This window comes from Pipistrellus kuhlii, unplaced genomic scaffold (assembly GCF_014108245.1).
Source record: "Pipistrellus kuhlii isolate mPipKuh1 unplaced genomic scaffold, mPipKuh1.p scaffold_m20_p_4, whole genome shotgun sequence".
In the NCBI taxonomy this organism is placed as follows: Eukaryota; Metazoa; Chordata; class Mammalia; order Chiroptera; family Vespertilionidae; genus Pipistrellus; species Pipistrellus kuhlii.
In genome coordinates this window covers 58,822,261-58,846,686 of record NW_023425540.1, presented here as the reverse complement: position 1 = coordinate 58,846,686, position 24,426 = coordinate 58,822,261, and the positions used below count along the sequence as shown (strand labels likewise).

At 35.8% G+C, this 24,426-nt stretch overlaps 1 protein-coding gene across 12 annotated transcripts in view; it reads right to left on the bottom strand.

Annotated features, from left to right (window-relative positions):
* Positions 1–24,426, bottom strand: part of APC (APC regulator of WNT signaling pathway) — a 93,229-nt gene that overhangs the window by 21,860 nt on the left and 46,943 nt on the right. For 8 of the 12 annotated variants that reach the window (XM_036409719.2, XM_036409717.2, XM_036409720.2 and 5 more), the window contains exons 6-9: positions 22,927–23,040; positions 14,093–14,176; positions 7,618–7,722; positions 2,695–2,793 (exon numbers count right to left, since the gene is read on the bottom strand). In XM_036409719.2, coding sequence (XP_036265612.1) covers positions 2,695–2,793; positions 7,618–7,722; positions 14,093–14,176; positions 22,927–23,040 — 402 coding nt within the window. The remainder of the gene's footprint in view (positions 1–2,694; positions 2,794–7,617; positions 7,723–14,092; positions 14,177–22,926; positions 23,041–24,426) is intronic. The other 4 variants (XM_036409722.2, XM_036409724.2, XM_036409725.2 and 1 more) reach the window with 2 other exon arrangements.

Here is a 24,426-nt window from a genome sequence, read left to right as displayed (position 1 = left end):
AATAAACACAAAGAAAGTATTTTATAATTACTTTATTATGAAATATTAAGTAAACAAAATAGTGAAAAATTATAAAATTCTTGTCTTGTCTGCACCTACGGCACACCAGGCAACATCTCGCGGCACACTAGTGTGCCGCGGAACAGCGGTTGAAAAACGCTGGTATACAGTGCTGAAAGAGAAAGTAGGTTCTTACATACTTAAATTGTGTTTATTTGGATCAGCTCGTGATAATTCATTCATTATGATGAATGAAAATCAAGTAATTTCACAGAATGATGATGATGGTCTATCTAAAATTTTTGGAGTATTAAAAATGTTGTTTTACTTCTTTTAATCTAAAACTATAATTAATAAATATAAAAGTTTTCAACAATCATTATTTACTAAGTACTAGTTTTCAGCAATCACTAACCTTTATAGGATTATAATAGTATTGTTAAAATATATAATAGTACTGTTAAAACTATAAAACTTCTCCCTTACACATATAAAAAATACTTTGTCATAAAAAGAAGAATGCTATGATCACATAAAGAGTACGAAGCAAGGATTCTCATACAATTTTTAAAAAAGGCAATTGCTAAGCATCATCTCTCTGACAACAAAGTCTAAGGATTTACTTAGAAGCAAATTAGAAAAAGGAAACAGTATCCTGTTACCTTTTTAAAAAAAATCCTCACCCAAGGATATGTTTTTCATTGATTTTAGAAAGAAGGGAAAGAGAAAGAAACATTGATTGGTTGCCTACTGTACAACCTCCTCCCCCTTTCCCCGGGAATGGAACTTGCATCTTGGGTATGTGCACTGACTGGGAATTGAATCTGTCTCCTTTTGATGTAAGGGCAATGCTCCAACCAACTGAGCTACACTGGCCAATTATCTTGGACTATGATCAGCTTCATTTTAAAGGTTGAGAAAAGTAGAGGGTATTATACACAGAATGTATCATGTCTATAAATCAGTGGTTCTTAACTTTTGGCAATGCCTTGGAGAAATTTTTGGTTGTCACATCTACAGGAGAAAGTGCTATGGTTGTCTAGTGGGTACAGACCAGAAATGCTGCTAAGCAGGCTACAATGCAACAAAGAATTATCCAGTCAATAGTGCTCAGGGTAGGAAACTCTAAATGTGTAAACACAGACTATTCTTAAATATGGAAGTTTTAGGAAGGCCATATATAATTATGGATAAATGGGCTTCCAAATTCTGGCTCCACTACTTATGAGTAAGCTGTGTGACACTAACAAGTCATCTGATTTCTCTGAGCCCATTTTTTTTTCAGTTGCAAAATGAAGGAATTAACCTAGTAGGGTTTTCTCTTGAAGATTAAATGAATTAATACATATATAGGGTAGTAGCTGGCATTCAAAAATGTAGGAAGCTCTTGTATTATGCATAAATTACTTCAAAAGAAAAAGGTATTATAGCTGTCAGTTTTCATGAAACAGTAACGTTGAATATTAGAGATTTTCTTTATAGTAAAAATTATGTATTGATGTTGGATAGATCTGGGGTTGAATTCCAATTTAATTATACAATAGCTGCCTGAATTACTTTTGTATGTTTTCTCATTTAACAGAGAGAAACAATATCTCACAGGGTTTGAGAAAATTAGAGATAACATACATATAACTCCTATCACAGTTATTAGCATTCCAAAGGTCCCAAGTAGTAGCTATTTTGAGTTATTAAAAGAATTAGGTCTTATATTAACAATATAACCACTACAAAATTCTTTTCTTAAATCAACATTAGTTATTTCAGTAATGCTTTTCCTAAGAACCATTGTATTATTAAAATAATGAGTGTATAGAATATGCTATGAAAACAATTAATGGAATTTAGATTTAATGAAAAATAAATTGTTTAGTAATATTAGACTTTCATCCTTTATTAATATAATATTAAAGTTTCTGGCTTTAAAACAGTAATAATTACTTTATTTTCAAACATGCTATTCCCAAGTCCTAAGATATTTGCTAACATCTGAGAGACCCTATAAAAGCTGACTTATCGGCAATGGATAACATTCAATTTCAATAACTGTTCCATCTATTTAAATAAATATTTATTAAACACTCATTATTTGCATGCTCTGTGCTAGATGCAGTACATAATACATAAAAGACAGCCTCTGTTCTCCAAGAGAGTTTCATGCACTATAGTGACTCAAACGAGGCAGAGACTACATGGGGAGTTGAGAGGACCATGGGAATCAGAAAATGTTTTGTAAAGAAGCAAGCTTGAGAAGAGTTCTGAAGGCTGGCTAAAGCTTTGAGGGCTGCTGTGAGACGGGGTAGACAGTGGAGATGCGTGCCACTGCAGGTAATGTGTGGAGGATAAAGTCACAGGGAGAGCTCAGAAAAGCAAGTAAGCCAGCGATGCTGGAGCTCAGGATACTGGCAGAGAAGTGGATAAGGCTGGGCAGGGGGGGGCGGGGGGGGGGGGGAGGGGGGGAAGGGTAGGGGGGATATGAAAAGAAACCAGCTAATTTGGCACTTTTAATAATCCCTATTTTCTCTTTATTTGTGCTCCTTTGTATAAAAAGATGTAATTTCTTTAAGAAACTGTGATGATGGCATCAAAATTCTCTATTTAAAAGAGGAAAAAGAATGTTTTTACTGACTTAATCTAACAAATATTAGAGAAGTGTTCATAGTATTAGTGACCAAGTTTGTGATCTTCTGTTACCTTGGTTCCCAGATGACTTGTCAACCTCCGAGGAGCAGAGTGTGTGCTACTAGAACTCAAAACACTGGCTGTTTCATGATCCATCCGTGTAGCCGAACTCTAGAAATTAAGCAAATTATAGATGGTGTAATTTAGATTGTATATAAATATAGCTAAGCTCATGTTAAGATACTCTTTACGACAGACAACTAAATATAGCATTAAAAGCATGAACATTGCCCTAGGCATTTTGGCTCCCTAGATAGAGCACTGGCCCTCGAACTGAAGGGTCCACGGGTTCGATTCTGGTCAAGGGCACATTCCTGTACTTTGGTTACAGGCTCGATCACCAGCCCGGATCAGGGCATGTATGGGAGGCAACCAATTGATAAACACATTGATGTTTCTATGTTTCTCTTCCTCCCTTCTACTCTCTCTGAAAATCAATGGAAAAGTGTCCTCAGGTGAGGATTAACAACAACAAAAAAAAGCAAGCAAGCATGAACATTATAATTGCTCAAAATGAATGTTTTTACCTATAAATTTATTAGGTAAGTTTTAGAGAAAAACTGAAGAAAAGGAGATTTGTTGCAAAAGACAGTTAAACTACACTCCAGAAGAAACCAAACACTGAAGAAATTCTAAGAGTAATATTTTTTACAGATCCAAAGACATGCAACCACATTTAGTTAAACATAAATTGATTGACAGAAAACTCCAATGATGAAAGGTTTTAAATTACTACAAAACAGACTGTAAATTCAGTATAGTCCAAGTTTTCTGGGAGCTCACAGTATAGAGAAGACTGCTTAAAGCTTCTATTAGAGAAGGACTTTTAAAAGGCAAGTGGACAATTAAACCAACAAATTGTATTAAATGCTGTGAGAACAACTTTATATATTTCACAGAGGTGGGAACAAGGAAAATATCCTGAAAGAAGTGCCATTTAAAACTAAGGGAAAAGATGAGTAAAACACATACAAGTGAATGAAGAAGAGAGTTCCAGGCACAGGGAACATTATTTGGAAGACCTGGACATATTTAAGGACTGGAAAAGTTGAGCTGAGAGAGTGGAGTGAAACAGGGTAAACAGAAATACTACTGGAAGAGTTGGTAATACCCAATATAAAGAACTTACATGCTATTCTATGGAGAGTGGGTAGCCACTGAATTGTTTAAACAAATAAGTGATATGATCGGAATTATGTTTTGGAAGGATCACTCTGATTATAATGTGATGAATCTTACCTAATAATAGACAAACATATAAACTAACCATACCTCTGCTACACCACCTGCCAATCAGGAGTGATATGCAAATCAACCCAACGAAGATGGTGGTTAATTTGCATACACTGGCTCCAAGTGACGGGGGCAGAATACAGGTGTTCTGCCCCACTCCCGGTCTCTCAGGGCCTCTCAGCAGTGTGGGAACGTGGGACTGGAGCAGAAAGAGGCGGCTCCTGGGCCTGAGCAGAAAGGGGCTGGGCCAGAGTGGAAAGGCGGTGCAGGCAGCCAGGGAAAGGAAAGCCCATTCTAGCACAAATCTTCGTGCATCAGGCTTCTAGTATACTAAAAAAGGCAAGGCTGAAGGCTAAAATAAAAATTAGAACTCTATATAAACCGATGTAATTTGTCATTTTTAACATTTGCACGAATGTACCATGTAAGTTTCATGAGGCTAGGGACTATCTGTCTTTTTCAATTATCTATTTTCAGAGTCTAATACAGTATCTGGCACAAAATATATTTCTTTAAAAATAATTGCCCTGGCTGGTGTGGCTCACTTGGTTGGAGCATCATCTGTGCACTGAAGGATCGTGGTTCAATTCCTGGCCAGGGCAAATACTCAGATTGCAGGTTCAAACCTCCCCCCTTCAGGGTGCGCATGGGAGGCTACTGATCAATGTTTCTCTCTCCCCCCCTCCTTTCCTCTCTTTCTCAAATCAATGAAAAAATACACAACTATTACTAATTATTAGTAACAACAAGAATGTTACCTTTAATAAGTATCTGCTATATGCTAGGGACTATGTTAAGTCATACTGCACTTAATTCTCGTAACTACCATACTAGAGGCCTGGTGCACGAATTCGGGGTCCTGAGAGGGGCTGGGGGGGGGACAGGACTGGGACACAAGTGACCCTCCAGGTGGGCAGTGGGACACCCTTGCTGGCCTGGGATCTGGATCCATCATTTGTGCCAGCTGTCAGGAGCTACGTGGCAGCTGCTTTTATATTGTTTCTTCCTATGGAACATCTAGGGAGGGGAAGTGGCCTAGGTGCTCAAGGCCAATTTCTTGGTGGCGCTATTGGGATCCTGCCAGCAGGTGGGTGTCTGGCCCATTCTCTGGAGATTGGACCTGCAGGACTACTGGGGGATTGAGTGGCTGCTTCCAGGCTGGAGGGCCTCTAAAATGAGTTGGTCAGCTGAGCAGCGCTCCCACTGTGGGAGTGTACTGACCGACCATCAGGGGGCAGCTTCTGCGTTGAGAATCTGCCCCCTGGTGATCAGTGCTCATCATAGTGACTCGTTTGGTTGTGTAAGTTTTTATATATAAGTTTTTTTTTTTTTAAGAAACACCAAAACTCAGAATTTACTTGTCGAAAGTTTTGTTTCTTAGTTAGTTGGTAGGGAAGTGGGATTTACTTCAGAGCTACTTGACCACTAACCCACAGTTGATGGATAATTTAACTAATTATTTATTAATGTACATTCAGATTATTTCTATTTTTGCTGTTATAAATATTATGATGAATCTCTTCCAACATGTGTGAATACTCTTTTTTTTTTTTTAAATATATTTTATTGATTTTGTACAGAGAGGAAGGGAGAGAGATAGAGAGCTAGAAACATCAATGAGAGAGAGTCATTGATCAGCTGCCTCTTGCACACCCCCCACTGGGGATACGCCCGCAACCAAGGTACATGCCCCTGATCAGAATCGAACCCGGGACCTTTCAGTCCACAAGCCGACGCTCCATCCACTGAGCCAAACCGGTTTCGGCAACATGTGTGAATACTCTTGACTGTACCCTGTATCCTGCCCCCGTCACTTGGAGCCAGTGTATGCAAATTAACCACCATTTTCGTTGGGTTAATTAGTATAAAATATTAGATGCTGCAATTATGAGCTATAGAGTTGGCACATTATAAATTTAGATACATATTAAAAATTTGTTCTTCAGAAATGTTATTCATTTTGCACAAATAGAGGCAGTATATGAGGATGCCAGTTAACCATTAGCAATACTAAATGTTATTGCCAAGACAATGGTCTCAAAAAATATCTGACTTTGGTTGTAGTTTTTTATTTATACATTACTAATAAAATTAATAATCTTTCTACATGTTTATAAGCCATTTCTAATTCCTTTTCATTTCTGTTCATGTCTTTTGCCCATGCTTTAAAAATCTTTTTAAATCCTCACCTGAGGATATTTTTCCTTTGATTTTTAGAGAGAGAGAGAGGAGGAGAGAGGGAAACACTGATGAGAAAGAAACATCATCGATCAGCTCCCTCCTGCATGCCCCGAACCGGGCATGTATCCTAAAGGGGAATTGAACTGGTGGGTGACCTTCTGGTTCCTGGGTCGACACTCAACTGAAACCACACTGGTAGGGCAACAGTTTTCATTTTTTACATCAAATGTAACCTATTTAGGATTAATTCTAATGAAAGAATTAATGAAAGAAGTATGATAAGATTTCAATTATTATTTTTTAATGAATACCCTGATTATTGGATAGGTAGAGCTTTGAAGTATATAATAACTGGAATATGATCCAAAGCACTAATGGTAAGTCTAATCCTAAGCAGAGAATTTTTTTTCTGTCGAGAATTTTTCCTTTCTTTCTACTTATGTGTAGAAACACATAAGCTTCCCATGTAATTCCCTAAATTACAAAGAAGTAACTCAAATGTGCTATTTAAATATAATTCCTTTTGCACTAATTTACCATCCATCCATTGCAGTTTTCTCCGTTGCAATGCTAACTACTAATACTAAAGTGAAGTATCTTTTTGTTTTAACGTAGTAAAATAAATTTAAATACTTACGTATGAGAGATTTTAAGCTTTACATTTTAATGAACTAAAAAGCATGCTTTTTTAAAAAAATAAATAATATCAAAAGTAACCTAGACTCTAAAGACAAAGTCTATATCAACAGTAGAAAAATTACTTTAAAACCAACTCAGTGAAATTCTAATTTTTAAAAAACCACTCATTTACAGCATAAAAATATTCACTGAAACAATATGGGGCATACAGAATACCCCAAAGGAAAATTCAGTCATATTAGAATGCATCCAATAAAATTAATAGAAAACTAATGGCAGCACAGTACAGACAACAGTTCTGTATTAACAACAACAAAAAAATGAACTGACTTCCAAAATGTTTCTAAAAATGATGTAACAATAGTTAAAACACAACTAGACTATATCTCTTTACGTTTTATGAGAACTAATATAATCTTTTCCAAGAAAAGACTTGGATTTTTAGACTTATGTAATCTTGAAGTACAAGAGAAAACAAGAACTATAGCAAGTCCTTAAGATCATTTTTAAAAACATAAAAATGTCTTTGCAATGAATGCCTCAAAGACAGAGCAAATCTATTCAATGAAAGCAGTAATAACTAGGTCAAATCACACATATAACCAAAATGCAACTTAGTATTTTTATTTTTCAAAAAACTCTAGCCACACCAATCATTTTAGACTAAAATAGAAACACACAATTTACATTATGAAACAGTCTTAGGAATTTGAAAATATTATTGTTAGATGTATAAAGAAAAATGATAGCATTTTGGTACCAAATTCTTCTAAAGATATATATTTAGGACTAAGGAAACAAACAAGATTTACAGATCATTCTGAGGACCATATTTAAAAAAAATACTTAAATAGCTTATTTAAAAAATAATAATTTATATACCTGACCACTACCAGAAGTTGCCACGTTGATTTCTGCCACTCCTTGACCTTCATTCTGCCGCTCAGCTTCATGTGAGCCAGCTTCATGCTTGCTCTGAGATGACCTCTGTTAATATGGATTTAACATCATTACATAAAAAAAATGGTGTCTGCTTTTTCAGTTCACAGCTTTTTTCTTTCTTATTTTAAACCTCTGAATGCATAAATTATACAGGTTTACAAAGGCATGAAACTACACTTCAGACTTCATAACCGCCAGCATGGCTGGCAGTGGACTATTTTGGTAAGAGGAAAGTGAATTGTGTCCCTCGAGCATTAGAGCTGCATGAGACAAAGGATTTTCTGAGACTCAGAAACACCATCCTCCACCAGCTGTGCTCACATCACTATCAGGAACATAACCCAATTAGAACAAATAACGATTCTTTCTGCAAGGCCACATAATTCTGGCATTTAACAGAGCTGCAAATATAACACTTAAACAATTATCTAAGCTATAAATACCTTCCGTGAAACTACACTTATACGTAGAATATATATGCTAATAAAAATCATATTAAACAAAGATAAGCTCTTAGATTCTGATCTAAGTAAAACTAAAAACCTTTTCTAATGTAACCATCATTTGTTATATGAAATGAAAATGACATTATATCCAGTAAAAGCAATCATTTAGAGAGAGTCTATTCAGTATGAAACAGTCACTTTGTAAAAATAACACTGAAGAATCAAATAAAGTTTCCCATTATCTTTTATAGAAACAATTACAAATGTGTTTGCTCTAGGAAAATGGTACTCTAAAATAAAAATTATACTTTAAAAAATATAACAAAATAGTGGATAATTATCTCACAAAAATGGCTTCACTAGAAGCTCTTTAAACATTAAGCTTTCCTATACCATTTATAATGTGACCAAAAATTAATTCCATTAATAAACTAGTTAGTTTATTTACATGTAGGCTAAAAGTAAGATAACTCCAATAATTCAGAAATAGAAAAAATAGTGCCACCTGAAAATCACACATAAAATTCAACTAAAGTAGAGACTTACAAAGTCAATCTAGAAACAAAAGGAACCAAAACCTATAAAAACCACAACGATTTGACAGTAGCACCATTGAAGATGTTGATGTATAAGCAATTACTGAGCACCTGCTATGTTAGTTACCTGCATTATGTGATAAGGAATATAGTGCTAGTAAAAGCAGACATTGTTCTATGCACTCTTGGAAGTTATAGTCCAGTCAGGAATACTTCCAAGTAATGAGAGAAATAACAATAAGTTAAGATTTTGACATATGCTCTGAAAGAAGGGTACAAGGTATTGTAAGAATACTAGAGGCCCAGTGCACGAAGATTCCTGCAAGAATGGGCCTTCCTTCCCCTGGCTGCCGGCCGCTTTGTTCCAAACAGAGCCACCTTTCCACCTTCCCATGCTGCCCAGAGGCCCAGAGCGAATGGGGTGGTGCAGAATGCCTGCATTTTTGCCATGGTGACGAGACAAGCATCCCACCCAGGGCACTCGGTGCCTGTGTATGCAAATTAACCCACAAGCTTTGTTGGGTTAATTTGCATGCTACTCCTGATTGGCTGGTGGCTATCACAAAGGTATAGCCAATTAACATCTTTTTCTTTTATTAGTGTAGATATAACAGAAAGAGTTATATGGTCTAGGAGTTTGGGGAAGAGCTCTCTTAGGAAGTGTTTGAACTGAGATCTAAAGAATGAATAGAAATTTTTGGGAAAATGATAGAGGTAGAGGATAAAGTTTTTAGGTAAGTAGAAGATAACATGCTGAGGTGGAAGGAAGCATGGCTTGTTCTAGAACATCAGGAAATCATGGTGTGGAGAATAGAACATAAAGATAATAAAATAATCTTACTGATTTTGTTGAATTTTAGTGTGATTCTCAGATAGCACTCTTGCCCCAAATAATTACTAGTTGAGAAATGTTGTATGTAAATTTATTTTTAAAGTCAATTTTTATTTTTTTATTTTATTTTATTAATGAGAAAAGTTGTATGTAAATTTATTTTTAAAGTCAATTTTTATTTTTTTATTTTATTTTATTTTTTAAAATATATTTTATTGATTTTCCACAGAAAGGAAAGGAGAGGGATAGAGAGCTAAAAACGTCGATGAAAGAGAAACATCGACCAGCTGCCTCCTGCACACCCCCTACCGGGGATGTGCCCGCAACCAATGTATTGTACATGCCCTTGACCGGAATCGAACCTGGGACCTTTCAGGCCGCAGACTGACGCTCTATCCACTGAGCCAAACCGGTTTCTGCTAAAGTCAATTTTTAAATGGTTTAGGAAAATAGGCAACAGAGATCAGTTTGGAGGCTAATATATTACTGTAAATGTCAGATGATGGCACTTTGCACTAGGCAAGCAGTGAGGGAGATAAAAGAAGTTGGAGACAAAGGTAAATCTGAAGGATTTGGTGGTAGATTGGATACGGTGAGTAGAGGAAGAGATCTGGTGTCAAGAATTACTCTTATGTTCCTTAGCTCACACAATGGAATAATGATGATGTCAATCACAGAGATAGGTAATAACTTAAGGAGGATAAGGGTTTTCTGAAGGAGATGGAGAGGTAAGAAGAACTTAGGAAGAGATAATTTATTATGTTTTAGATTTGCATCACCTAAGTGGAGATGCAGAGTAGGCACATATATTTAGGAGACTGGAACTCAGGGCTAGAAAAATGAATTTGAGAGCCAATATTTTATAGATGGTAACTGAAGCCCTAAGCACCAAAGAGATGGTCTTAGGGAGAGACAACACACAGAAAAGGGAAATAAGCCTTAAGGAATGCCTACAATTAATGCCACATAAAGGAACATGAGCTTTAAAGGCCAAAGAGATGGGGAAAAAATACAAAAAGTATTGTCATAGATGCCAAGAAAAGAATATTTCAAACATCAGGAAATATTCAGTAATGTGAAAAGTATCAAGATGAAGATTGAAAATGCCAATTTCATTCACAATATAAAAGCCACTGATGGTCCATGTTAGTGAAATATTGGAGTAGAAATTACACTGGCTTGCATTAGAGTGAATGGTGGGGAGGCAATGTAGACTTGGAGTCTAGAAATACCTTTGGAATAGGGATTGGGAAAGGACAGGAGGGACCAAAGGGGACAGATGAAGGAAGACAGTTGCAGGGAGCAGTGGGATAGAGGAAGTTTCATTTAATATTTTTAAACATAAGATTTGAGTCTGTTTAAATGTCATTGGAAAAGTGCCATAGAAGAGAAAGAAGATAAATATTTATGAGAAAAGACATAAGAGTTAAAAGTTTCTGAGCAGGCAGATGCTGAGAATCCAAAGTGCAGGAAGAAAGAAGGCAGGCAGAATGTTTCCTGATAGGAAGAGAGGCAATGTCTATGAAAGCTGCTGTTTTCTGTGAAGGAGGGGGTGAATTATTACAGGGCGGAGATCAGGGTTGAAATCGTTATTTCCAATAGAGGGAGAATAGGGTTTCTAGAGAAACACAGGCATGCAGGATGATGATGATGAATATGGTAAACTTAAAAAAATCTAATGTTTACTATGCATTTATCATTTGTTATCTATTAATTTATTTAATTCTCATACCAAGTCTATAAGGTAGGTAGTTATTATTCTCATTTTACAAATGAAGAAACTGATACACAGGAAAGATAAATATCTGACCTTCGGTCACATACCTAGTAAATAATAGAGCCAGAGCTGGGATCACACCCCAGCCTGATTCCGGAGGCCAAATTAACTTTTAACACTTACTACCTTTCTTTTTCTTCCTCCTTTCTTATTTACTTCCTTTGTTCTTTCATTGATTTTTGCAACAGGCCTGCCTGCACTCTGTCCCAAACTAGTGCTAACTCTAAAGGCAAAGAAGCTACTTCTGATTCCTATGAAAGAATAATCCTAACTCATTTCTATTGTTGCTGGATAATTTACCAAAAGTTTTCTAGCTTAGGACTAAAAAAATTTTTGTTGTATTTACATGTCACAAAATTCACATATTTTGAGTGTACAATTCTATGATTTTTATTAAATTTTCCCAGCATCACCATAATCCATTTTTAGAACATTTTCATCATTCCAGTAAGATCCTTTGTGCTCATCTTCAGTTAATCCTCATTACTGCCCGAAGCTGCAGGCAACTATCGATATTTTCTGTATAAATTTGCCTTTTCTGGACATTTCTTACACATAAGTAAACATGTGTCTGGCTTCCTTTACTTAGCTATATAGAATATACCATCAATTTGCCTCTTTTTATTGCCAAATAGTATTCCACTATAAGGATATACCACATTTGTATCATTTGTATTCATTCACCAGGCAGTATATACACATTTGCATTGTTTCTACTTTTGGGCTAGTATGAATAATACTGTCATAAACATTGAAATTAAAGTCTTTGTGTAGATATATGTTTTCATCTCTACCTAGAAGTGGAATTACTGGGTCACATGGTATCGCTATGTTTAATATTTTGAGGAATGGTCAAACTATCTTCCAAGTTGCTGTACCATTTTGCAATCTCACCAACAAAGTATTTATTTACATTCTTGACAATGCTCATTACTACCTTTATGATTATAAGCATCCTAATGGATGTGAAGTGGTATCTCATTGTGGTTGATTTGTATTTTCCTAATGACTAATGATGCTGAGCATATTTTCGTGTGTGTGTGTGTGTGTGTGTGTGTGTGTGTGTGTATTATTGATTTCTTAGAGAGAGGAAGAGAAGGATAGAGAGTTAGAAACATCGATCAGCTGCCTCTTGCACACCCCCTACCGGGGATGTGCCCACAACCCAGGTATATGCCCTCAACCGGAATCGAACCTGGGACCTTTCAGTCCACAGGCTGACGCTCTATCCACTGAGCCAAACCTGTTTCGGCCAGGGTTTCTTTGGGATGGGGGCATTTACCTATTTCTAAGTAACCTGCTTGTTTTGCTAGTTCTACAATTTTCAGTTGAATGTACCACTTATTGATTTCTCATTATTGCACCCTCAATACCACACTTATCCTGTTCATCCATCCTTCCAATACTGCTTTATAGTTAGGTCAATTTTTCACCATTTACATTATTTTGACTATTAAGTTCTAATCATGGCTGACAGTTGCTGTACTATGATTGTTTCCTTTACAATTTCTTGCTGTTCACTGCGTTAAAGGTTTTGTTTTATGTATCTGATGTTAAGTATTTATGGCATCATCAATTTCTCTCCTACTGTGTCAATTTCCTTTCCTTTCAATAAATTTAAAAACATTAAGTAGTCTACTGATCTAGTCTTCTTAGATTAATCTCTTCTGAAATCTTTTCATCTGTTCTAATATGGACTGGTTATTTTCTCTTATCAGTTGTGTTAGAATTTCCCTTAATTTTCATTCTGGGGAGTCTTTCATTTCTTTCTCTTGTATTGTATTCCCTATGTCTTGGATCCCAAATTTACATTTTTCTTGCTTTACATCTTCATTTAACTTAACTGTATCTTCTAATAGCTTCCAGAAAATGGTACATAAAAATACATATTTTGAAACTTTGCTTATCTAAAAAATACATTCTACTTTTAAATTTAATAGGCAGTTTAACTAGAGGTAAATTTATAGACTGGTGTGGTATAATATAAAATATATTTTGTCTCTGTCCTTTGTTTCTTGCACAGAACTTAAAAAATACTTGGAAATTCTTGATTGTGTAAATAGAGTGACTCAAGGAGGGCACCTAGAAAGCTTCAGGATGGGTACTGGTCACCAGAAAGAACCACTACATTACTAGAGCATTGAAACTCTGGGCCAGACTGACCTCCAGGGAGGGAAAGGGACTGGAAACTGTGATTCTGGTTACTCTTCGCTAAAATAAAATAAGTGATCAATCATGTAGCCACTTATTTAATCAGGCATGCCTATATAATGAAACCTCAATTAAAATTCTGGACACCACAGCTCAGTGGAGCTTCCAGGTTGATGAATACACTAATGTGCAGGAAGAGTTACGTGTCCAGATTTATAAGGAGAGAGCATGAAAGCTCTGCATCCTCCATCCTTCCCTTCTCCAGATCTTGCCCTATGCAGTTCTTCATTTGGCTGTTCCTGACTGTATACTTTATAATAAAACTAACTGTAATGTACTTTCAATTTGGAGCCATTTTAATGAATTATCAAGCCTAAAGGGTGGTAGGAAGTCCCAAATTTATAACCAGCTGGGTGCCTTGGCTTCTGAATTGGGGGCAGTTTGTGAAGAACTCTGCCCTAACTGTAGGACTCTATAAATTTTTAATTGTCTAAAAGAAGGAAATAAAATTAATCAAGCCTTTGATCATTTAATTTAATGAAAAAACTTAAAAAAAGTATATCAATTCTCTAGAACATCTATATTTCAATGATGCCATAGTAATTGTATGTTTTCTTTTCTTAGAATAACTACCTATATTTAAATCTGCAAACAATACAGACAATTTACTAACCTCTGCTTCTGTTGCTTGGGACTGTAAAAGCTGTCGTATACGAAGTATGTCCTTCTCTATTTGTTGAATTCTGGTTACTCTTCGCTAAAATAAAATAAGTGATCAAATTAGATCTAGTTTTATTAAAGACATGAGTGTAAATAATCATACTAAAGCTACCACTTAATATCTCAGGATTATGCTAGACAATTCTTAAGTTAGAATTTAGATATTTATATTCACACACTGATGACACTTAGGTTCAGTTCAAATTTTTAATACATCTAACTTTATTTATTATTATTATTACTTTTTTGTTAATCCTCACCTGAGGATATTTTTCCTTTTTTTTTAAAGAGAGTGGAAGTGAGGGGTGGGGGTGGAAACATTGATGTGATTGGTTGCCTCCCACACACGCCCTGACCAGGGCCAGGGATTGAGCCTGCAACCTAGGTACATGCTCTTGACCGGAATCAAACCCAGGACCCTTCTGTCTGCAGGCCACTGCTCTATCCACTGAGCCAAACTGACTAGGGCAATACATCTGACTTTATACAACAGATTTATATCTCTGTTTAGCAAAATGGTACAAATATATGTCAAACTGTATAATGCATATAATGTGAAAACTTGGTATAAAAGCTATTCTCAAAAAATATATCAACAAAGGAAATTATACATGAATTTAATGTTTTATATTATTATATTAATCCAGATGTCATTATAATGTAATAAATTATATAAAACATGGTATGCCTGTAAAGGGAAAGAGCATCGTTCTATTTAAATGCTGATGTTTATTAAACAAAACAATAATTGATAAATATTAAATAAACATCAATATTTAAATAGTATGATTAACCTTCCCCATAGTTAGTCCTATTACAAGTCATTAGTACTTTCAGACTTAGCTTTCCCAAATATCTACTGCGGCTAAAATTATTTTTATTCCCAACACTGAGATCACAATGATGGTCAAGCTTTTGCTTACCCACTATCCTGAAATCATCAAGTGAACAGAAAACAGTAACTACAGATCAAATAATGCAGAATTAAAATAATCAAAAAAATTCTTTTGGAAAAAGCTAGTAATTTTTAAAAATACTAGTGGAAGTGGGAAAAACTAAATCTTTTACATATAAAAAACTCTTGCAAACTGAAATTGCTTTTAATTAGCTTTATGGCAGATCAAATATATAGGTTTTAAAAACAAGTATTGCAGTGTTGTCATTTTCTGAAATAATTCTATAGTTGACATTCTAATATTGAGCTATGAAACACTATATTAATAAGAGTAATTGTTTTGATGGGAGAAAAAAATGTTAGAAGCTAGATGAAATTATTTTCAAAGATATTTTTAATTATAAGCTCCATCAATAAAAGATTTCTGAGCATGTATAACCCAATAGATAAATAATAAAAGTACTTAAACAAATAGCTTTAAGCATATCCTGTATAATAAAAGCCTAATATGCTAAGCGTTCGGTCTTCTGTTCAACCAAAGTGTAATATGCTAATGATATGCTAAGACTGCTCAACCACTTGCTATGATGTGCACTGACCACCAGGGGGCAGATGCTCAACGCAGGAGCTGCCCCCTGGTGGTCAGTATGCTCCCATAGGGGGAGCACCACTTGTCCAGAAACCAGGCTCACAGCTGGCAAGTGCAGTGGTGGTGCTGAGAGCCTCTCCAACCTCTACAGCACTGCTAAGCCATCAGTTGAACATCCCCCAAGAGCTCCGGGACTGCGAGAGGGCGCAGACCAGCTGAGGGACTGCCCCCCACCAAATGCACAAATTTCATGCACCAGGCCTCTAGTATAGTTATAAAACCTATCAACAAAACTTACCCAAGATCATATACTAGTTTTGCTTAAATAGCCATGTACTCCTTTTTCTTATTACCATGGTAAAAATGCTCATTGCTGCTATTATCCAATGTTATGATAATCACAGAGAAGCTCAAAAAAGTGCTCAACAACAAAAATTCTACTTTTCCTTCCTTTGTAACTCTACAACTATTATGCTGGTTCTCTCTATCATGATTCTGAAAATAGTGAACTTAAGGTAAATAATATTCTCTAATAAACAAATCTTACCAAGTCTAATTTACATAATGAAAACATGATGAAGGAAAAATGCCTGTACTTTGGGTAGTTTTCTAAAAATATTGCAAAGATGAGTGATCACTTCTAAATATTTTCTGGTTTTACAGAAACAACCAAACTACCCACAATTACTAGCTTTGTAATATTTTATTGGTTTCTCCTTTCTCTATATAATTAGCTCCCCTCTATCAATAAAGTCCTAAATTAAAACTTTTAATATTTAGAGGATGAAAATGAAAATTATATCTAATATTCCTCTTCATAACACTACATTTCTGTATTGCCAGTATGTCACTAAGTCCTTAAGTCAAATATTGTCCACTGACGTAGGTGATTTCTGACATGACAACCTTTGTGTTTCTGTTCTTCAACGTAAAAATAGCCAGTATTTTCTTTTTTTATATGACAATCTTGAATATTTATGAAATTATGTTTAACAAAAAATGCTTAATTGTTCAGGTATTTGAAGTTGGTATGACTCTGAAAAATAGTTTTAAAAAATTATGATAGTAATACAATTCAATATAGATTCAGGATAACCTCAACAAATTAGAAACAGAGACTAAATTAACATGATAAAAGAGTATCTATCAGAAACCTTGGGTACTAGTAAACAAAATACTTAATGGTAAAATTATTGAATCCCCTTTAATACAAGACTAGACAAAGAAGACCAGTATCACGGCTTCCTATTCAAAGATGTATTTGAGTTCTTATATCAAAGAAAAGGAAAAAGAAAAAGTGGAAGAAAACTGTCATTATTTGCAAATACTATGGCAATTTATATAGAAAATTTTAAAAAATCTTCAGATAATAACATAATATGAGTTCAGGAAAATTACTGGATACTTATTACTTAAAAGCAGGCGTCTTCAAACTACGGCCCGCGGGCCACATGCAGCCCGCAGAGGAGTCTGATCCGGCCCGCCAGATTTTTTGGGCAGTGAGCACAGCCGAGGTGTTACAGTAGGAATTAGTAGTTCATATAGTCCGGCCCTCCAGCTCTCTGAGGGACCGTGATCTGGCCCCCACTTTAAAAAGTTTGAAGACGCCTGCTTAAAAGCAATTTAGTAATGTAATTTAAAAAATATCATTCACAATAGTATTAGAAACCATAAGCTATCTAGGAATAAACCTTTAAAAAAAATATAGTAACTTTATGAAGACTAAAGTTCTTATAAAACTCTATTGAAGGACATAATTTAAGTCATAAATGAATAGAGAGATGTAAAATTAAGAACAATACCTAGTATTTACTGAGTGTTTATTATGTGTAAGCGTCTAAATGCTTTGACAGTATTAAATCACTTAATCTTTACATTTTACAGTTTATCATTATCTGTATTTTACTGATGAGAAAACTGAGGCAGAGATCACAGTGCTGGTAAGTAAACAGGCCTAACATTAGAAGCCAGAAGGTCTGGCTGGAATCCATCCTTTCCAAGAAGCAAACTCAATATTATAAAGATAAATTCCTCTCAAATTAATTTATAAATTCAATATAATTCTAATCAACAGTCCAAAAGGCTTTTCTTTGAATTAGATAAGGTGATACAAAATTTCAAATGAAAGAGTAATCAGACAGCATAACCACATTTTCGCAAACAAAAATAAGAAGAATTCACCCTCCTAGGTACCAAGGTTTATAAACTATAGCAAAATAAAACAAGTGTGGTATCAGTTCAGTCATAGAGAAAGTAAAATAGACTAATGGAATAGAGTCCAGAAATATCCAGAAAAAAATCAACTTAGCATATGCCAGAGACGGCATTACTTATCAATGGGGAAATACTCAATAACCAATAAATGATGAGAAATTTAGTCAACAACATAAATTGTTGGAAGCTACCCATTGTTTTCACTATCAGAGAAGTGTAAACAAGGAGCTGATTGTTTAGTGGATATAATGGCAGCTGGAGCAATTTCCCAAACAGTCTCATGTAAATCCTTACTAATAAGATTGTCCTTTACTGGAATTGCCTGCCTAAGAGCTATAGGTGTATCCAAAACTAAATAAAAGTATGGAAAGGCCTGAGCATGAGTGGCGTTCTTTCTCTTGCACTGGGCTCCTGCCTGGCCCCCCAATTTCCAAATTATTATTATTATTATTATTATTATTATTATTATTATTTTTAAAGATATTTTATTGATTTTTCACAGAGAAGAAGAAAGAGGGATAGAGAGCTAGAAACATCAATGAGAGAGAAACATTGACCAGCTGCCTCCTGCACACCCCCTGTTGGGGATATGCCTGCAACCAATGTACATGCCCTTGACTGGAATCAAACCTGGGACCCTTCAGTCCGCAGACCTACGCTCTATCCACTGAGCCAAACCGGTTTTGGCCAAATTATTATTTCTTGTCTTGTCTCTGTCATTTGCATGCAGCCCTTCTCCAGAGCCCAAACCTTGAACCACGTGGGACGTGGGTCATCACAATAAATATGCAGGTATCTATATGTATCTGTGTGCATATATATGTGAACATTTAATCAGTATGTATTATCTATATATATAAAAGGCTAAGTGACCATCACATTGGAAACAACCAAACTGACTGAGCAGGCTGCGTGGGTGACTAGGCCAGCAGTGGGGTTAGTGAGGGGCGACCAAATGACAGCAGCAGGCTGTGTGGGGCGACCAGGCCAGCAGGGGGGAACAGTTGGGGGTGACAGGGTCAGCAGGGGAGGGCAGTTGGGAGGGACAAGGCCTGCAGGGGAGAGCACTTAGATTTATTTTTTACATTTAAATTTTGAATCCATTTGTAATTTTTCTTGGACAGATATGAAATTCAGTTAGAATTTTCATATCAGAAGATTTGAAATTTCTACTGAATTTTCCTTCTTCTAAATAGGTTGCTAATTGTACTATTACTTAACATTTCAACCCAAATTTATAATGTAACTTTTATTACATAAACTAGAGGCCCAGTACACGAAATTCTTGCATGGGGAGTGGGGATTGTGTGTGTGTCTCTCAGCCTGGCCTGCACTCTCTCCAATCTGGGACCCTTTAGGGGATGTCTGTTGGTTTAGGACTGATCCCGCAGGGATAGGTAGACCTGCCAGATGACCCCTAACCACTTGCCTGTCTACCTGATCACCCTTAACTGCTTGCTGGGGGGCAGGGCCAGCTCTGGGAGAGGCTGTCTGTCTACCTGATTGCCCATATCCACTGGCCTGCCTACATGATCACCCCTAACCGCTGGTCTGCCTACCTGATCACTCTAACTGCTGGTCTGCCTGCCTGCCTGATTGCCCCTAACCACTTGCTTGGGGGCAGGGGCAGCCTGGTGAGGGGCCATCTACCAACCTGATCACTCCTAACCGCTGGTGTCCACCTGATCACCCCTAACCACTTGCCTGCCTACCTGATCACCCCTAACCACTGGTCTTCCTGCCTGATCACCCCTAATCACTCTTCCTGCCTGCCTGATTGCCCCTAACTGCTTGCTGTGGTGCAGGGCCAGCCTGGTGAGGGGCTGTGGCAGTTCTGGTCTAATGGTCATTATGGTCATGATGCCATTATGGTCTCTGGCCTTTTATTATATAGGATTCCATGTAATCTTGCATCTCCTTCTACTTCCCATTCTGATTTACTTGCCTATGTACATTCTTGTGCTATCACAATGCGATTATTAAGACATCTTTACAGTAATGTTTAATGAATGTAAATCCCCACTTACTGACTTATAATTGAAATATAACAGTATATTGATTTTAGGTATATAACATGAATACTAAAGTCTCTTTTTGTTAATGTTTCACAAATAGTGCAGCAATGACAATCATAAAATCTATACCTATATTCTTATTGCCTTAAGTAACTGTTTCTATAGGACATATTCCTAGAAGTCCTACAAAATTACCAGGTCAGAAGGAATATGCATTTAAATTTTTACAGGTAGTGCCACACTGTCCTCCATAAATGTATCTATCAATTTATTCTTACAAAAAACAGGGTAACACTGTTCTTACTTTCACACTCTAACAAGTACTGCATGCCATTAAACTGTAAAGTTTTTGCCACTCTGATAGGCCATAAAACAAATAAACAAAATCACCACCTTCATCTCTACCATAACGACCAACATAAAAACAATCTATTTTACATTATATTTCCCTGATGACTAATGATGTCTACTAACCACTTGTACTTATTCATGATAGGACTACTCATCATATCTTCTGATCATTTTACTATTTGGTTGGCTTATTTTTAATTGATTAGTAGGTGTTCCTTGTATATCAGGAATATTAATTCCTTACACATATATGCTATTATACAAACATTTCCATTATTTGCCTTTACACTCTCTACAACATTTCCTTAACCCTAACCTTGCTATTTCCAGGATAAATGAATGTTTGTATTTCTAAAAATGTGAACTGAAATTTCTTTAGAGTATTAACTACCAAAATAAAGAACAATGTATTCCAGAATAAAATAAAAAGTGACCATATCAGCACATATCTTAGCAAAATGACCAAAAAAATAACCAATCTATCTTCTAGCACAGGAGTCAGCAAACTGCAGCTTGTGAGCCACTGACCTAGACTCTCGATTCCAATAATTACAGGTTGTTGTTGTTCCTTGTGATTAAATCCCTATCCCAGTGGTCGGCAAACTCATTTGTCAATAGAGCAGCAAACCATGGCTCTCGAGCCACAGTTTGACGACCACTGTTCTAGCATATAGATTAAACTGCCTGAAATATACCTACTTATATTACACAAAAATTCACACCTATCACGTCTTTATGTTCCTCTAAAAACAAAGATCTCTAAAAACAAACACTTAACAAATACAAAAACATGGACTTTTATGTATAACATTTATATATTCATATTCTAAGAAGATAAAGTTATATAAACCAAAGTAATATTTTTCGCTTTTTTTGGTAAACAAATCTGCCTGACATTTTATTTTTTATTTATTATATAAAAAAATTTTTGCCCCCTCCCTCTGCCTGACATTTTAAAAGTAATTCCTTGAAAATCACAAATACCACAAATTCTAAATTTAATATATAGTTTTTGGAAATCTTTGTATATTCTTCATTTTAATTCTTTGTCACTTATATGGGGATAAATATCTTCTCTGAATTTATAACTTTCTTTAAGGTTTCTTGTGAAGATAAATTCTTTATTTTTATACAGTAAAATGTATCAATCTTTTATAACTGTTTTATAATTTATTTTAAAAATCCTTTTATTTTCTACTGAAAGGTTTATTTTAAAAGTTTTACTTTTGACATTTAAGATATTAATCTGAATGGGACAGGGTTTGGGAATTTTAAGAGAATTTATTATATATACATATTATAACATATGTATGTATTGAGCATCTAGTCTCATTGTGAAACTAACAGGCTTGGACTATGAAAGATATATGGTTTGGTATTTAAGTATCACCTTAATCTACAACCATACTCCAGCACAAATAGCATATACATTATGATTATGAAGCTATCTCATAAAAGATGAAGACTTTGGGGAATTAAAATGTCCTGTATTGGTGATTTTAAAACTATGAAATAAACTTTTCAGAATATAAAAATGCAGTTATATTACACATATGAATGTAGTTCTCCCATTTATTTGCTAAAAAAAATCTTTAAAATAATTTTTTCCTCCCAATTTGTTCATATATACACACACACTTTTAAAATTTTCCATGCTTGCTTTGAAACAGATAAGGCAACCAGCAAAGCCTCTTCAGGGCTTAAAAACTTAATATCAAATTCAATTTATGGAAATGCTTAACAAATAACAAAGTCAGTTAATATTCTCTCCTGACATAGTTAAAGGTTGAAATAGGGAAGTGTTTTCTATCCAACTCATTTCCTATTTCCCAATGTTCTCTTTATATGTTTCTTTCCTTTTTCCTCAAATGAGAGTATCCTTTTACTTTTTTTAGTATATAACTTAAAGAGCAGCATTTGGAATGTCATTACACACACTCAGATTACAGTAAATAAAATCTCAAAGGAGGTGGCTATCAGCTACGAGATGATCAGCATCTAACTCTTTTCCCACTTACAATTCTAAGGTAAAGCAGAAAAGTACCAGGAAAATGAAATATAGTGGAGGCAGAATTATGTGAACACTGGTTATGTTGTTTAGTGGCCATGGTATATTATTCTTATTTTGAAACTAGAGGCCCAGTGCATGAAATTCGTGCATGGTGTGTGTGTGTGTGTGTGTGTGTGTGTCCCTCAGCCCAGCCTGCACCATCTCCAATCTGGGACTCCTCGAGAGATGTTCGACTGCCCATTTAGGCCTGATCCCATTGGACATTTCTTTTCATAATCCAGGACTGCTGGCTCCCAACTGCTCACCTGCCTGCCTGCCTAATTGCCCTTAACCACTTCTGCCTGCGGCGTGATTATCCCCTAAGCACCCCCTGATCGACACCTAACTGCTCCCCTACCAGCCTGATTGCCCTAACTGCCCTCCCCTGCCGGCCTGATCACACCTAACTGCCCTCCCTTACTGGCCTGGTCCCCTCCAACTGCCCTCTCTTGCAGGCCTGGGTCCCCCCAAAACTGTCCTCCCTTCAGGCCTGGACACCCCAAACTGCCCTTCTCTGCCGGCCATCTTGTGGAGGTCATCTTATGTCCACATGGGGGTGGCTATCTTGTGTATTGGAGTGATGGTCAATTTGAATATTACTCTTTTATTAGATTTTTAGATAGGATAATGTCAAAGATAGCTTGTGCTAGCTTTACTTTATTAAATCGGTTACCTGTGCTCGTTTTTCCATATCTTGGCATGTTCCTAGTTGTTCTTCCATTGCAACTCTGATTTGCCTTGCTTCATATTCCAATTGCCTCCTGGTCATATCAGTTTGTAAGGAAAACTGAAGCCATAAATAAAATTAAAGTGTTAATATCTCACGCTTGTGTGTTTAAGAAAAAAAGTACATAAACCAACAAAGAAAATAAATATGTATGTTATAGTGCTTGAGAAAATTGTATTTCACTCCAAGCAGTCCTAAAATAAAAATTATAGGTCCTAGGCTCAGTCTGGGTCCCTAATGTGAAATGCAGAATTGAAACATTTTTACTGCCCTATCAGCACTAATGTCTAATTAAATTGTACTATTACATTTAACATGCATATAATTGGTCCAGTAAGCCTATCTTTAGTTTCCTTCTGATTCTTCTTCATTGAAGAGGTACTACTTTTAATTATTAAAAACTACTATATTTGCCGAGACCGGTTTGGCTCAATGGATAGAGCGTCGGCTTGGGGACTGAAAGGTCCCGAGTTCGATTCCAGTCAAGGGCATGTACATTGGTTGCGGGCACATCCCCAGTAGGGGGTGTGTAGGAGGCAGCTGATCGATGATTCTCATCGATGTTTCTAACTCTCTATCCCTCTCTCTTCCTCTCTGTAAAAAATCAATAAAATATATATTAAAAAAAAAAAAACTACTATATTAATGTGGACAATATAAAAAAATAAAAAAGAGGTTCATTATCCTTAAGTTTGTACCTCAATTTAAGGTAAAGATTACCATATACATGCAGACTAAACAGAATTCCATTTGTAAAATGAAGAAAATGGGAAAAGAAGAAGCTTTATGTAATATAGTCATAAATCGTGAGGACAAAATCAACACAAGCCCAAAGATTCCAGATTGTATTGTCAGTTAACTTAGAGGAGCTCTGACCCTTTTCCTGTTCCTATAAAGAACGTATTCCTACAGGCATACCCAAATCACGGGCTGCAATATGGAAGAATGTTATTTCTAATCCCAATTAGCCAGCTGTAACTCTACTGATGCGTCCTCCACTTCCCACTACACTCCACAAAAAAAGACGAACATGACACAGAATGTTGCAATAATATGCTTTAGGTCTGATATTTTAAAATCAATGTCTACATCTTGATACACATGTCCATATGAAAATGTTTTTAACTTGGCTTCCCAATAGTAAAAGCAAAATTCGTAAAATTAAAAATAATTATGAAATGCAAGCAACTGAAATTGCTAACAATGCCAATTATTTCATAGTAATGTCTTACATAGCCCATCAAATAAATATGATTATTAAATAAATTCATTAAGGAATAATTATTTTACAACTGATCTTTGTTTCAGATATTAACCAGCTGCTCTTGAATTGTCACATACATCTGATCCCTTTCCTAAACCTAACTACACACAGGCAGTGGTCTCTAAATTTGTATGTTTTAATTATCAAGGTGAATGCTGAACAAAACCACACTTTGGTATTTT